At 40.8% G+C, this 17,506-nt stretch overlaps 1 protein-coding gene across 4 annotated transcripts in view; it reads right to left on the bottom strand.

Annotated features, from left to right (window-relative positions):
- Positions 1 to 17,296, bottom strand: part of samd4a (sterile alpha motif domain containing 4A) — a 57,972-nt gene extending 40,676 nt beyond the window's left edge. For 2 of the 4 annotated variants that reach the window (XM_029428690.1, XM_029428693.1), the window contains exons 1-2: positions 17,126 to 17,294; positions 15,317 to 16,034 (exon numbers count right to left, since the gene is read on the bottom strand). In XM_029428690.1, coding sequence (XP_029284550.1) covers positions 15,317 to 15,512 — 196 coding nt within the window. In that variant the 5' untranslated portion in view covers positions 15,513 to 16,034; positions 17,126 to 17,294. Of the gene's footprint in view, positions 1 to 15,316; positions 16,035 to 17,125 lie in introns of all 4 variants that reach the window. The other 2 variants (XM_029428692.1, XM_029428691.1) reach the window with 2 other exon arrangements.
- Positions 17,297 to 17,506: the final 210 nt, after the last annotated feature.

The following is a 17,506-nucleotide window of genomic DNA, read 5'->3' as shown; positions in this document are numbered from 1 at the left end:
GGCAACGTACCCCCAAAAAAGACCCCCCCAAAATGATTTATTGGAAATTTCTTTAGATTATGTCTATTTGGTCTATTCTATGACAAAAAAACACTCTAAACATTTTTTTTCCAAACTGGCATCACCATGCATACCATAGAGGGTTAATTGCTCTAATTAAAAGACAAGGAAAACTGTAAACAGGTTAAATGTGGAAACTAGACCACTATCTTACTTCCACAGGAAATACTGTAGTAAAGAGGGGCATGGGCCCTTTTGTGTTCAGATCACAGGAGTGACTTTTTCTGAATGAAATCAGTAAAAGATCAATCAGTGTCTCCAGGGTATTTCAACAAACAGATTCCTGTGACCCACAATAGAACAGAGGAACACCTTTTCATAGCAGACTTGCATAATCACAGATAGGACACCTGGTTAAGTTATAGAATATTATATAAAGCACGGCTCTCATCTGGTTTTCACATTTTGTGTGTGTGTGTGTGTGTGGCCGTATTGGTGAAAAGTAGGTGTAAAGTATGTATTTTCCTCGTTGGTGCTTATTTATTTATACTGTGTAATGTTTTAAACAGTGGCCAAGAAGTGTGTATGTATGTGTGTGTGTGTGTGGCCGTAATGGTGAAAAGTAGGTGTAAAGTATGTATTTTCCTCTTTGGGGCTTATTTATTTATACTGTGTAATGTTTTAAACAGTGGCAAAGAAGAAAGAGAGAGAGAGTGTGTGTGTGTGTGTGTGTGTGTGTGTGTGTGTGTGTGTGTGTGTGTGTGTGTGTGTGTGTGTGTGTGTGTGTGTGTGTGTGTGTGGGATGCACCTGCCTGATGATGAGTTGAACATGTTTGCCAGTGTGCGTGTGCATATATCTCCATTCCACAGGAAAAGGAAAACATCATCACGGCTACTGTACACAGCAGCATCCAGCTTTATTGGCTTCATCTGAGTAAAGCGATCTTCACAATTTCTGACATCATGCCACATCCACTCTGGACCTCACTCAAACCACGGCTGCCAAGTCAAGAAATCCAGGTGGCATCATTAGTTTAGAATTTGCTGCTACATCAACACAAACCTCCAATACAGGATTTGTCCTCTGCGTACAAAGAGTTCATCCTTTAGTGGAGAGAAGTAAAAGCATATTGGTGAAAATTGGGCACAATATTTTATGAATTGAGTCATGTTTGAAATCGTCCACTGGTTTAAACAAATGTTTAAGTCTTTATTATTTTCTCAAGTCCATGACTTTTGTTCGAAGAAATGTTCAAAGCCCATGCAAACCCTGCTCACCTCAGCACTTAAGCTGGACATCACCCAACAACACACTGCTGTCATGCAGCAGGTTGAAGTAAATGATAAAGAATAGAACTGCAAATAACAATTATTTTCATTATTCATTAATCGTTTGGTCTATAAAATGTCAGAGAATAATGAAATAATGTCCATCCCAGTTTCTCAAAGTCCAATGGGAAGTCTTTAAGTGTCTTGTTTTGTCAGACCAAAAGATATTTAAAGATATTCAGTTAAATATGATATATTTTCTGCTGTTTGACTAGTCTAGAAAACTCCTTGTCTAGTCAAAAATATATCAAACATTATTTCCTGAATTTCTTTTTTAAAGATGAATACCTGGGACTACATTTTCTACAATGTTAAAGGTCAAATATCATAACTCGAGTTTGGATTTAATTTCAACATAAATAAAACTATAGAAGCTCCTGTGGTGTCCATCTTTCAGTCCTGCAGGGCTACTTTTTGCAGGCTACTAGACATATCTTTAATTTGTGCATTTTGGGTGAGTTGAAGAAGCCAGAAGATGGTTTCTTATTGTCTCATATTTTTTCCCAGCAGTGGGGGAGGTTTCCTAGTAGGACACGGCTGCTGTGTGAATTGAGAACAATTCTTTGTAATCCTTTACTGCAACCCCCCCTCCCTTCCCACTTCCTCTCAAGTCTTTCATCAACATCCCCTCTTCTCTACTGCTGCAGTAGTAACTGGTGGTTCGGAGGAAGCAGGGTGGGGGCTGAGAGCAGGGCAAATGATTTGCAGTCTACCTGTGGAAGTGTACGTAGCGCTCTACTGTTGGGGAGGCTCTGAATGTGGCAGTCGCAGCTATGCTGGGAATGTGAGCCTCCGCTCTGCCAGGGCTGGACCGGAGAAGCCCACAACTCTATTTAAGGAAATGGCAGTCAGGGGCCCAATAGCCGCTCTCTCTGCCTCTCTATTTCTCTGTCCGTCTCTCGCTCAGCTCAAAGCCCCCCTTCCTTCCTTTTACAAGAATGATAATTATTTTTCTTTGTGGAAGAAAGGTTTACTACCGTACCTGCTGCGAAGAAGGAGAACACACACACAAAGAGAAAAGTACACACGCACGCACAGTATTGGTGGTGATGTTTGAGTAATTGTTTCTGGTACATTTGTAAACTTAATGAGGATGTGTCTTTGTAAACTAATTAATGGTTGCGGCCTGCCAAACAACAACAAGATGGTGAAAGTTTCAGTCTACTTGAAGAAGGGACAGTCGATATAAAGGTTTCCTTTACTGTCACACAGTTCTGTATGGCAGAAACATATGCCGGCGTATACGAAATATTGGCAATACGCTGGTGTAGGTTGATATAAATTAAGGGTAAGTTGTGATCGTTCGAAGGACGCAGACGATACGCCGAACACGCCAGACGATACACCGAACACGCCAGACATAAGGCCCTGTCACACAGTTCCGTATGGCAGAAACGTATGCCGGCGTATATGAAAATTAGCTCAAAATTGGTCAGAGTCCAAATATGTCCAACTTTTTCACAGCGGTGTTGTAGCTGACGTATACATAACTAATACATAACAAATTGTTATACGCATGTCAAACCTGTTGATAGCGTATCACTTAAACAAAACGTATCAGAGCGTCTGGCCAACGGAGCTGGAAAAGTGCCATTTGGTTCACGTCATGCTGATGCTGGAGAACGGCTAGAATGTACTCTTGTCGCAGCCTCTCAGCATCCTCCATGCTCTCTGATGATGGGTTGATGTATTCATCAAGACGTGCTGTGAAGAAGTGAGGATGAGCTACTCACAGGGACCCTATATACTATATTCAAACCCCAATAAGCTCCCAAAACGCTAGCTGAACGCTAGCTGTACTGTAGAAACATGTTTAATAAGTTACTCCGTCGTCAGGTATAAGTTTAACATAGGTTACAAATAGGTTATCCACTCGTCATCAATAAATTGGCTGTAGGGTTCACCGTCAGCCGACGTAAACCTAACATACGTATTCACGTGTATTCACGTACATCTAACGTACCTGAACTTATGTGTAACGTCTGCATAACTTATGAAGCACAAATGGGGTATGTCTGAAAATTTTGAAAATGCTCAAAACATTTAGATTTAAGATTTGGAGGGATGAAACCCTCTTTTTAATGGTCACACATGCAGAGCACACAGCACACACAGTGACATTTATTCTCTGCTTTTAACCCATCGTAGTACCAGGAGTCTACTACTAGGAGCAGTGGGCAGCTCATAGGACAGCGCCCGGAGAGCAATGGGAGGAAGGGGGATGTCCGGTGCCTTGCTCAAGGGCACCATGTCAGGGCAGGAGGTGAACTGGGACCTCTCCAAGTAGCAGCCACACTCCATTTTTTAGGTCGGGTCGGTGACGTTAACCAGCAACCCTAGGGCTCACAGTCCAAGCCCCTACTGACTGAGCCACTGCCGGACTATGTTATTTTCACGGCCGCAGCGTTCAACAACGTACCCCAGCATAACACAGCGTGCTCTTAACGAATACTACTTATGCCTTACCTTATATCGACGTACACCAGCATATTGACGATATTTTGTATACGCCATATTTTTGTATATGCTATGCATTCGTTGGGCATTCGTCTGATACGTTTTGTATAAGTGATACGCTATCAATAGGTTAGACATGTGTATCTGTATACGTTCACTTTTCCAATCTGATGAAAAGTTGGACGTATTTGGACTATGACAAATTTTTTGCTCATTTTCATATACGCCAGCATACGTTTCTGCCATACGGAACTGTGTGAAAGGGCCTTAAGTCCTTGAGTTCAATGGTTAAACTTGCATGCAGCATTGCCCTCAGAGTTTCACTTAATATCTGCCATCTGATATTAATAAGCTTTATAATAATAATAATAATAATAATAATAATAATAATAATAATAAGCTTTATTTGTATAGCACCTTTCATATAAGAATTGCAGCCCAAAGTGCTTCACAGCAAAAACATAACAATTAGAACAAGATTAGACAGAATAAGAGCATTTACAGTACAATAATCAGTGTTAGATGTAAATGAGTTTGAAGTACCATTATAAAAATAGCTGAATTAAAATAGTATCAAATAGCAGATAAAATAACAGAATTAAAATAATATAATATAGCAGAATTAAAATTGTATAAAAATAGCAGCCTTTACACATTCTTTGACATTTTCATAATCCCTTTGTCTGTACTTTCATCTATATTTGTCTTTGCAAATAATCCACATACTTTCTTCCTATCCCTGTTCTCTGCTTCCTTCTCCCATAACATAAACTGTCTTTATGTTCTTCCATTGTTTTCAGCGCTTCAGATTTAATCTTTCTCTTTGACATTACTTTTTCCTCTTGCTCTCTCAACCTTACTTTTAACTTTCTTACTTCCTCAACACTAAATGATCCTCCTTCAGGAAAACAAGCTTAAAAATGTATGAAATCATTTAAATTAGTTTAAAGTGGCACTATTAAAAGGCTAAGATAAAAATATATAAAATATCACCATTAAAAGGCTAAAGTAAAAAGATATGTTTTTAGCTTACTTTTGAAGATATTGAGAGAGCTTGCCTCCCTAATGTCTGCAGGTAAAGTGTTCCATAGCTTTGGTGCATAATTGATAAAGGCTGCATCCCCAATTTTCTTTTGGATGTTTCTGGGAACATATTAACATTTTCCACTTCTGATAAAAATGAATGTTCACAACAAAAATGTCATGCATTCATACCATTGAATACATGTTGTCGTGTGGGTCACCCTGCATTGAAAGAGCTTACAGATATATCTAATTTAAAAAAATGTTTTGGTTTTCTGTCAAATGATGGTCAGGGGTGCCCAAAATCGTCAATCGCGAGTGTAGTGTGGGTAGATCGTGCAAAAGTAGCTCACAAGCCAAAAAAGTGTGGGCACCCCTGGTCTAAATGCTATTGCAATTGGTGTTTCCAATGAGACCAAACATCTGGGACCTATAGACATTTTAGTCTTCATATGCTAAATAATAGTGTCAAATGTATCTGCCATATCAGACTAACTGATATACTGGCCTTCAAACTCTACTGTGTATAAACCATAACACGTATTTAAAATCATGGACAGATGGTAACAATACATGTAGCACTTAACTAACTTGTTTGATTACACCAGTATGTCTACTGCCTACAGCCCAGTCGGAGTCTTTCAAGCTACACTGGTCACTCCTGCTGTGCTGAACGAGTGTGTGTTTGCAATAAAGCGTGTGTGTTTCGCTGCAGCTTGTGATGTACATTCAAGTGTCAAGTGGAATGTGTGAGTGTGAGACAGACGTGTTTACCCTGTATCCTCGGCTGTCCACAGCCTGAGGGACATAGCTTCAGCATCCGGCTGGAACACCATGTGAATAGACACAGCACAAACCCATTCAGAAAAACACGACAACAGCCTGAGGCGACGAGAGCTCTACTCTTCGTTCACCATAGTCAATCAGTGGTCAAACATGGCAGCCGGATGGTTGTACACCAGATTAAATGATTTTCTGAAATATCAACATCCAACTAGCACTTGAAAATTCAAGGTGGGTTTTACTCTGTGGGAAAAGCAAAGACAACTGTGAGCAAGCATCACACAACCTAATAAATATTTAGCAGCAAGAAATTTCAAGTGGGTCCTCATGTAACAGACTGTGGTCACATATTCTGCAATAACCACATACAAGCCCATAAAGCAGTTTTGAGTATCATGTTTTACATCTATGTCTGATATGATCTTGTCAGCAATTTTTGGTAAAAAGTAACAACGTCTGCAAGGAACAGGCTTTGCTTGGATTCACTTTAATAGGATTATTACAGGATTAATTGATACTTTAAGATACACAGACATAAAATATCACTATATATAAGGATGCAAATTGTTGTGTTTGTCATGTTGTTTGTTTTTCCTCTGCATTCAGTTTACAGTATTTTGTAGTCATCAAAAACAGGGTAATTATGATCCTCTGATATCTGTTACTCTGATATACTGTTATTAATTAATTTACAGATTACAGTCAACTACTTGTTGAGACCATTTTGAACTGATTCGTAATAGCATTTATAGACAAAGAACTGTCAGTTCTTTATTCATAAATGTTTAGAACAATTACATATTTAAGATTAAATATCAGGACACAATATGGGCTATTGGAGTCTTAAGATTATAAGCACTTACTTTCAGTCAAAGTATGGTGTAGACAAAGCCATGTGATCTGATGTAAATTAAAACCAAAGATGTAAAAAGTACTTATCCTTAGTAAGTCTTAAAGCGTGAGGTTGGTTTCTTAGTTGAGGCTTTTTTATGAAAAGTGATTGATAAGTTCTACACAGACACCTGGACTGAGCACCTTGGCCAGTTGGTGAACACAGCTTCCTGGAGGAGTCTGGTTTGAATAAGGTCATTTCCAACCATCAGGGATTCAAAGACTGCTGTTGTATGGACGCCATGGCAACCATTGCCATGGGGCTCTTTCACTGGTGGGTATTGCTGATGTCACGCTGTCTGTTGTAGCCAACAGCATGTCAACCAATCAGAGGGAAACAAGCGTGCGGCGCCTTGCTGTGTCCTGTGTCAGCGTCCATTCATGTGAGGACAGAAAGGACAGCAAGAGACACAGCTAAGACTGAAGCAGAACCCCACATTAAACATCTTGGCTCAGCTGGGCCAGCAAACTAAGGACATCCCTGAATATTCTTAAAAGAAAAAGAAAATTATAAAAGGAAATATCAAGATGACCTAGCCCTTTTCAACATTATTCTATGAATAGGAGTAACCGGTGTTTGTAAACAAATGCGCATGTGCAAAAGAATCATCACACAAAATATAGCGGTAGAAAAGCAGCGGGTGGTCATGGCGAGCTTTTGTGCTCCACAGAACAGTAAAAATTAACTGATCAACCAAATGGTGATCTACCCACACTGCAAGGGAATTGAATTTAGCGACTATGCCTTAAAAACGTAAAAGTCATGCAATACTTTCTTCATGGCTCTAAATTGCAAAGCTCAAAATCTAATGCAGTCCAATTCAAAAAGCTCAGCCTTAAATTTGCCCTTTAGTTATGGTTGACATGGTTAGAGAGCTATATGTTTATTATTGAGGTTAGAGATCATCAGTCTTTTTTCTAATTGTCATCTGCAGGTGTACACTTTAGAACCATTGAACGCCAATGTTTAGATAAGTTACTGGGTGACAATGTGAAGTTTATGGACCAGCATGTTCCCTGTTCCAAGTCAAACGCATGTTAATTTGTGTGCTGGCTTGTACAGATCTGTGCTGTTGACCGGATAGTTCCCGAGTTTAAACAGCCTCATTACACAAGCAGTGTACTGTATAGCACAGCCAGCTGCCTGAGAGCAGGGTGGGGATCGGGCTGGTCTGGGGGGCTATATAGGGAAACATTATACGCCTGTATGTCTGGTCTGGTCAGGCCGAGACTGGTCATCTATGAGACAGACTGGTATCCCTCACCTGTTCTCACCCTCTCTCTTATACGCTCTCTTTCTTTCTTTCTCTCTCTCACTCTCTCTCACTCTCTCTGACACATACACACACACACACACACACACACACACACACACACACACACACACACACACACACACACACACACACAATTACAGTGTATGTAATAAGTTAAATTGTGTGTGTTCCTCCTGGAAAGCTTTGAAGGTGTGTTGTCTGTTGGCTAAACCCTGCTGGACAGTGTTCAATGAAGAGTAATGGAGCAGATTGAAGCTTTGTGTCAACAAGGTTCCCTGATCAAGTCCGCAACATTATGTCTACAGAAATAGCAACAACAAACATGCAATTCATTTGCGATGCAGGCTAACACAGACAGAGGGACCAGTCCTGTCCTTCCCCCCATAATGTTCAACCAGCCTCTCATTGACGATTCAGACTGGGCCAAACCAACAACTAACATTGTAGGAGTGTTTGTTGCTGCCTTCATACTCGGATCAGAGTGGTTGAGACCCGCTACAGTGTTCCTTCATGGGTACATAGTTTTCAAAATAATTCAGAGCAACATTAACCTACTACTTGTGTTTTTTCTATTGAAATACTTTGTGACCATTTGTAAATGTTTGAGTATTTTGGCAAGAATTGTGGCCCATGAGCAACTGTTTAGTGTTTGTCAGCTTTCAAAATAAATAAGAAATTGTTGTCTTTTTCCCCCTGCTGTACCAAAAATATACAAAACCCCCGTCAGACCGAAAAGCCAGTTTGCAACTACCTGTTCTTTTTGTGTACCATTAAAACCATACCAGCCAAAAATGTAATCAATGTGTATCCTGTCTGTTTGAAACACTTCCTTAACGCTATTAGACTGGCTACTCAATCATAACTGAGGATAGTGCGTCTTTTAGTTTGAGGCCGGTTGTAAACATGCACAGATATACACATGGCGCAATAATCCAATTTGCTAGGGAAAGCAAAGCTGGGATCAGAGTTATTAAGAAGCATAGAAGGGTTCTGTGAGAAACTAAATCTTGAGGATTTAGGAAGCAACTTGATTGCATAATCCCTGCTATCAATGACACCTCGTCCGCCTCTCTCTCAGAGATAAAATCAAGAGCCTGACATGTCTGAAGCTTCGAGTAGCTTCCATCAACATGGTGGAGTCCTTTTGGCAGCTAGTCCTAAATCCCAGTTTCTGTCCATTCTCTTTTTTTCCACACACACCCAGAAAAAATACCCACACACAGAAAAAAAACACACACCTGAAACTGAAAACTGAAAAGAAGAAACCTTTGCTGTAGAGACAGAAGGGAAAAGACAAGCTTTATTTCGTTTTCCCCTCTGGTCGTTTTGGCAGGTTGTCTGTCCCCATTCCTGAGGTTCAGTACGAGTTCACAGAACACGCCGTCAACTTCCAGAAATAAACTGTTTGCTCATGCGTGGGTGCGATGAAATAGTTTGGCGCCCAAACCAGAGACAAGTTTTCTCTCTCACTCTCTCTTTGACGGATTGGCCAAATGAGATGTTTAGAAAGGGACAAAGGATGTTGACAAATGGAAAAAGTGTGTGAAATATCAGATATCCATTCCACTTCAAACTTTTTTTTATCTCTCTGGGGTCCAGTATTTATAGCTACTCCCTTGGCAAAGCAGGTCAACTACATCAGAGTCAAGTTAAAGGGTGATACTGGTAGGGCTTTTTTTTTTTTTTTTAGGAAGCCTTCATTTGGTTTGTCAAAGACTCTGTTTTATTAGTTCATGGTGCTGTTAAGTGTTGTATCAGTACTGATGATGTTATACTTCTGCCAACCACCTAGAAATGGAATTCTCCTCCAGGAAAAAACTAAATCAAAAACATTTCATAAATTTAACTTGGGGAAAGTTAGACCAAGCTGAGAAAGGAGTGCATGATCATCAGCTGTAAATGGCACCAGTATTCTCTAAGTTTTCACCTCCCCCCCCACTTCAATACCACAGTGTACTCAGGAGACCTTAGCTCCACTGAAGGTGGAATCAGCTTTCCTTTTCCACTGTGTCTTTCCCCCCCATCCAACTCTTGCTGAGCGCCTGACTCAAGTGTGCTTCGACGTGCCCACATTCCTAGACAGTATCCCCAACACCGGAACCATTTTCCGCCTAAGCCAGGAATGTAGATTTCCAGCCCAGGTTTTCATCAGACCTAGTTTAGGCAGAGAGTGCAACAGGAATATATATTTCTCTCTCTCTCTCTCTCTCTCTCTCTCTCTCTCTCTCTCTCTCTCTCTCTCTCTCTCTCTCTCTCTCTCTCTCTCTCTCTCCTCTCTCTCTCTCTCTCTCTCTCTCTCTCTCTCTCTCTCTCTCTCTCTCTCTCTCTCTCTCTCTCTCTCTCTCTCTCACTATAAAAACAACAAAGATGGAGACCCAATTGAAGGAACTCTCTCTCACTCTCACTCTCTCACTCTCTCTCTCTCACTCTCTCACTCTCTCACTCTCTCTCTCTCACTATAAAAACAACAAAGATGGACACCCAATTGAAGGATTTCTGGGCTTACCAAACTGAAAGGGATGAATTCTCAATTACATTACAGTTCATTTAGCTGACGCTTTTGTCCAAAGCGACGTACAAAAAGTGCAAACAATCATGGAGATACAACTCCGAACAGCAAGAAAATTAAACGCAGTGACTGCTGCAACTTATCCCAAACACAGACCTCCGTCTCTTTCACCTTCAAGTTCTTCAACACAGCTGCTTGTACATATCGAATCACTGCCTGCCTCCTTCCAGCTCAAACAGCCGTGCTGGCCAGGTCCACACCACACCACACAAAAATAAAGTTAGTCATTCAGAACACCAGGCCCACTGTCCTGTCCTAACCCCACCCCTTGCACCACCCCTACACCCTGTGTGTGTGTGTGTGTGTGTGTGTGTGTGTGTGTGTGTTTCGTCCTTCAGACAGCACTCTGCTTCATGTCCTCTCAACTTGATCTGATATTGTCCCTCTTGGGATTGTCTCAAAAGAAGTTTTGTTCTCCTTAAGGGGGGGACAGGAAGTTACATTCCCAAATAACTAAGACTGAAATGCTGGAGGCTACAGATTACTCCTGTCAGAAATCCCAGAAGAAAACCAGGAAATAAATGTTCATGCTGTGGTTCGACTTTCAACAAAAGTATATTCTGTGAGGTGATTTGGTAAGGATGATTATAAATCTCCCTGGTTGACTTTGGGTAAAGTCTGAATTACACATCTGAACTGAAATGCTTAAAAGCAAGCAAATTACTCACGGGAGTGACAAACTGACAACCTAAATATAGCATGAAAAACTACAATAAAAATAATTCCTGCATGATGTTACTCTGCCTTTCAGTGAGATAATGACACCATTTACTGTAATTGCATCTCAAGTCGCAAAAAAAAAAAAAAAATTTGCATCACTCGTTGGGTCCCAAAACAAGGCCGGCTCTCAGCCGCTGAGAAAAGTAGGTCACTGAGGATTCCATTCATTTGTACAGCGCTTTCCAAATAGTTGCGCTTTTCCACTCAGCTCAAGACTTCCAGCTGCATGTTAACCCTTGAACAGCCTGCAGGTTCCATTTCTGCACTCCTTACCTATCAGTTAGTAGACGAACAATTGTGCATGAAGGGCTCATGGTCGGAGAAAAGCAGATTTGTGGTTCTGCTCCTAAACAGACTGAGTTTATGGGGATTAGCAATTTGAAGCACCAAAAAAGTATCTTACATGTATTTTTAAATAGCTATTTTTAGACTTGCATTGCCAATAAATAATAATTTTTTTTTTTAAATGGATCAAAATACAGGTTTTCAGTGTTTTTCTTATTCTTGAAAGTTTTTTGTTTTTATTATCAAGACTAACAACGCAGTAATACACACATAACTAATATGCTTTTAGGCATCCTTGTATCGCTGTGGTAAAAAATAAACTTCAAACTATAAAATACTCCATAATCAATACAAGATCAGTATCGGCCCAGTAAAACAGCAGACCAGTGTATCTGCCTTACTTGAGCACAAAAGCACTTAAACAACCTACCACAACATACCAGAGGGATCACGTAACCAGACAACGTTCTCAATCTCCCTCTTTTCAGCAGCACGTGTCCTGACGTTAAGTCTACAGCGCTGAAACAGGCCCACTGATTCCATCTCAGTTAGCTGAATCAGCGGACGAGAAGCGACCACAAGCTGATACAGGTGGGAGAAAACTCTAGGGCGTGGCCCAAAATGTAATCTGGGAGGTACAAAGGATAGAAGTCCATTAAAATTTCCTTAAGCATGATTCCACTGGGACAGAGCTTGTTGCACAGAATGTTTGTACTGAAATTACACAGCCATGCTTGTTGAAAATAGGGAAACGAGTGCTCTGGATGATACAAAAGTATCTTTGCTGGGGGAAACTTTTTTTTACAATTGCCATGTAATTTAATCATTACAGTATGGTCCGCTTGGTTGACTTGTGTATTAACAATATTTTAAAGTTTTGCAAGACTTTAAGCAACACAGCTCATTATCAGACAGATGTGATCATTTCCAAGGGATGAGCAAAACAGATGCTGCTCTGTATGGAATGACTACATTTACATGAACACCATTATCTCAATTACTGGAAGTAATGAGCTTCAGACAAAACTGAATATAACTTTATTACATGTTGTATGCTTTGTAACTGCATCTTAGGTACAGACTGGACAAAAAAGTTCAACGTGTTCCAACAAATGGAAATATTGAAAGGAAATCCAGGTGTGTTGACGTGTATGTGCTTACTGTGATTATGACCTTATCTGAATTGATCAGATTCAGGCATTAGGAAGAGAATCTTCTTGAGCTAGAACTTGAAATACTAATATTCATGTAATTGTAGTCAGTGATTGCAAACCATAAGGTTACCTCACATTGTATCCCTGACCTGATCACACAGAGAGAGCAGGCCGTCATCAATGGTCTGTTCAGAGGCACAAAGCTTGGACAGTGAATTTCTCAGTGATCTAATCTGGTCATTATGTTTGGTGAAATCCTTCCTACTGCGTCAGCTCATTCTTGACTGTACATTAACAAACAAAACCTGCCCTGATGCTAAACTACACTCATTTTAAGTCACTGAATCTTCTGAAAAATTATTCTGTTTGAGTTGTTTGTTTGGGAATAATCTGTCTTCAGCAAACATGATTTGTAGTAAAGCAAGATATGTGTAAACATTTACAAACTTGAAATTAGGGAATTTGGTTGGTCACAGAATGTGCACAAGAAAGTACAACAAAAATAAAGAAGCACTAGCATTACTTAGGCCTAATAACATAATAACATCACTTTCTGTATAAATGCTAATGTGTATCTACAATACATTTAACTTTAAGAAAACCACGATGTTAGTGTTAAATTAAGTATTATTAGGGTCAATTAAAACTAAATTATTAACATAATCAAGGTAATTATGACGATATACTGTAATGTTGGTTTCCGATGTTGCTGTCACGCCCCTCACTCACTCACCTCCATATCCACAGATATCCAACCTGTTCAGTGTACACGCACATTGTGCAAATCACCAAATACCAATCATAAGCTACAAGTGAAATTATTCTTTAACCTTTTTAATATGTTATTTTACGTAAACAACCAAAACTAGCCTCTTTCCACCCACAAGCGCATTTCCTTCACGTTGCATTACCTAGACCAGGGGGTCTGCAACCCGCGGCTCAGGAGCCACATGCGGCTCTTTAACCTCTCTGTGGTGGCTCCCTGTAGCTTTGACAAAAACATGGAACTAAATGTTTATTTTTATGTATTTTTTAATGCACAGTGGACAATCTTTCAAAAGGAACACCTCTTATCTTGGAGTTTGAGATGATATTGTGACACTGACACAGGGGTGAAAACGGACATAATTAAATACAAACTGGCATATTTTTTCATGTTTACTCTTTTTAAGCTATTAGGCGTTTGTTTGTTTTTCAAAGTGGGTTACTTTTGTATTAATTTTATTTTTACATTGTATTTTCTTTGTTTTGTGTATTTTTATATTATATTAATTAAATATTTATTTGATTCAACAAATATGGGGAGGACTCAAATAGGCCTGCATAGTTCTGTGTATTTTTTTTTTTTTTTTCAAAGTAGGCCTAAACATGCCAGTGTATCTTTTACTTCTTCAAAAGAGTTTGGTGTTTTCCTTTTGTTAAAACAGGTAAAAATAGCAATACTATCTAAACCGTTTCCTTTATTGTCATTCTGTCATTTCATAAGTGCAACAAATATAGTATAACTATATATAACATTTATAAGCAGTGTTATCAAATATGTTTTGCGGCTCCAGACCAATCTTATTTGGTGGAAGATGGGGCAAAATGGCTCTTTTGATAGTAAAGGTTGCCGACCCCTGACCAAGACCATAAGTCAGAGTCTTGCTAGCTGGGAATGAAGATTCACACAGAATACAAGAGTGAATTATGACTGTGACTCAAGTACCAACACAAAGATCACAAGCAAATGTCTCTTTGACTCATATATGATGCACTGTATTCTGAACATAATAAGAAAAGAGATAAAAACCTGTTGTCTGGATGTAAGGAGACATCACCCCCCCTCCACCACCTCCTCCACATGTCTTCAATCTGCTTTGATCTCTCTGACAGTATGAACCAGCCTGACTTGGGAGGGGTCGATTAGGGAAACTTCACGTAGTGTGCTATGATGTCTCCGGCTTCATATATTAAACAATAACAAAGACCAGCCTGCATTAACTGCAGCCACTGCCCATTGTAAACCCTGATGGAAACTCTGTGTAATGTGTGAGTGTCACTGCAGGGCAGGGCCATTATGTCACCCCAGTGTAAGCCAGCAGATGTGTTACTGCATGCAGATGTTGCCATAGGTACACACAGACGCCTGCTCTTCATCGCGGCAGCAGCAGCACTTCTTTCTATTTTTCATGAGCCCAGTTGGTTGCTAGGGTTTTTGTTTCCATGGCCACGCTGCAGTCTGATGCAACAAATCCCAGCCAGAACCCCCCTTGGGTGCCTTGGCGTGATACCAACCCTGAGAGAGCTCCAGCGCTATAGGCAGGCACACTGACTGACTGACTGACTGACTGACAGCCAGCCACAGTACCAGCTGAGCTAACACTATACAAGACCCCAACCTCCTTCCACAATCATTTACTGACTGGCTACGGTTCAGCGCAACACTTTGCTCAGTTTCATACCGTCAGTGATTCAGCTAGTTATTACTCTTGATGGATCTGCAGGAGTATTTTGGACAGTCCTTTGGGAAAAGATGCCCTTGAAAGCCCTCTGAATTTTTGAATGAGTGGGCAAAAGAAAAAACAAAACAAAACAAAAGAGTTGTACAATTTGCCTACTGTGTCTTTCTTTTTGATCAGAAAACAAATGATTAATAATCAATCTTAGACGAGTTTGTTTTACAAACTTGACCTCGACCTTGACCTCATAATAAGACCAACATGAGATAAATGCAGTCTGAGAAACAAATTAATAACTCTGGGCTGTCAATGCCTCTAAATAAATCTTAATCATGTCTTAGTGGATGATGTATCCGTTGACCGTGTCTGACCAGCTGGCTGTCCTACCTGGGTTGTTGGCCTCTCCCTCCAGGACCTGCAGTTCGGTGCACTCGGCGAGGGAGTGCTCCAGACAGAGCTGCAGGAAGCGGGCCTGGGTCCGGCTCACCCTCTTCAGGAGGGACAGCAGAGCCACCGTCTGCTCGCACTCATTCCACCCCTTGAACCAGCTGGCAAGCACGCCCACCTGATCGCGAAACATCATGGTCTGCGAGGCGGGGTGAAGGCGGGTTGACTGTGGTGGTGCCTGGCTGGGCTGAGAGGAGCAACCTACTTCCAAACTTTACACTGATGGTTTGAGGTAAAACTGATAGAGAACAATGGTGGTTTTATCAGCTGATTGTTGATGTTTCTATAAACTTGGGTCAGTCAGTTGGGAAGGTTCAGCTGAAGCACTGCGATGCCATTCTTAGCTCTGTTGGCGGCTGGGACAGCAGTCACTGTTAGGCGTTCTGGTGCCAAAATTTGTTTCGTCTGCAGCCAGTGCTGGATATATTCCTGCTGGAGGGGGTTTCTGCAACGTCTTCTCCTGTCTGATAATCTCCGTTGGTGGTTGGGGGGTGTGAGGATCTCTTCTAGCTAGGCATTAGGTGATATGAGCTGCTCTCTGCTGCTTAGTAGCTCCCAGAGGGATTGATATTTGATGACTCAGCTTTCTTCCAGCACACGCTGTGTCACATCAGCTTCAGCCTCACTGGCATTTTTCTTTAGGGAATCCCTGTCAAGCCTGCAGGAGGATGTTAGAAGTTAAGGGAGGAATGAAATAACATATTTATAACAGACAATGCTCTCTTGTGTCTCCTTGTACACGCCTCTCCCTCCCTTTCATACATATGCAATGACTTTTACAGTGCACGAGAGAAGACAGCCTCACTAGAAATGCGACAGTGTCCCTGTTGCTTCAGCCCTGCAGACTTTGTGCTGCTGCAATAGCAAGAAAAAAAAAAACAGCCTTCAAAAACTCATACATGCATTTATAGGTCGCCTCCTCGCCATCGCCTTGCGCATAGGCTTGTGGCATTCACCGCCGAGACAAAAATAAATATTTTTCGTTTTTGGTATCCACCCATTCCTAAAAATACAGCTGTCGGTACTACTGGCGCTGCATCCCGGAATTTTCCAAAGGAAGGACGCCGGGTTACCGACGGCGGCCGTTGGCAGGGCTGTATGCTGCTGTAGAGACGTTAGCAGCAACTTCCGTCCGTTCTTTTAATGACAGGTTAGTCTTATAAAGCTGTATTTAACCGAGGACTGCCTGTAGTGGTGAGTTTCAGCCAGAAGAGAAGAAACATCGAAGAGTAAGCTTGGAGCAGACTGAGCGTTAGCCGCTGTCTAAAACTGTCACTTTGCTTCATCAGCAAACAAGAATGACCGTTGGCGGATATGTGTGTGTGAGCAGTTTGTAAAAAGAATAAATAAAACCGTGCCTGTATACGCTTTTCTATCTAGAATTTTACCATGGCAGAACCGTGTAACTTTAACGTAAGTTAACGTTAGCAAAGTTTCAATTCCGAACACCGTTAGCAAAACGACTAAGATAAAGGACTATGAATTCCCACTAACCGTTGCCACTAATTCAAATGAGAAAGAGTTATCTAGTTAACGTTAACTAGTAAAATTGTGACATTTTAACATGAAGTTAAGTTCTGCTAGATAGCAAAGGTTACGTACGTTAGTAGTTTCTTTCTTGAATGAATACTGCAGCCGAAAAGGAGAGTGAACAATACAACGAAATCCTTTTTTTAAATTTTTTTTTTTTTTACTTCAACATTTTTTTAATTGTCGTAGAAACAGTTAACCGAGCTTGATGGTTCTTACCTCCTGGAGCAGTTTGCATTGTTGGGGGCGACAGGCTCAGCTTTTTTCGGGGAGCGGTGCCCCTTCACTCCGGGTCTGAGGGATTTGCCATCTTGACTAACTTTTCCTCTGTCTCTCCCCAGCAGACAGGCTGCTCTGCTCGGCTGCTCTGGTCTAAAGCACCACGGTCAAGATGGACGGAAGCTGTTCGTGACTTCCGGTTGAAGCTTTCAAAATAAAGTACTGCAGTGCGGCGAAGCCAAACAATTGTCCACAGACAATTTTCAATTGACTTACTTACTTAAATATAAAATAACAATAAGGTACAAATCTAAAATATCAGGAAGTCTCATTAACATCAAGATCTATTTTACAAGCGCATAACGAACAAAGTACATCTAT

Source organism: Cottoperca gobio, chromosome 3 (genome assembly GCF_900634415.1).
Source record: "Cottoperca gobio chromosome 3, fCotGob3.1, whole genome shotgun sequence".
NCBI lineage: Eukaryota > Metazoa > Chordata > Actinopteri > Perciformes > Bovichtidae > Cottoperca > Cottoperca gobio.
The sequence above is the reverse complement of the archived record's forward strand: the minus strand, read 5'-3'. Positions and strand labels throughout refer to the sequence as shown.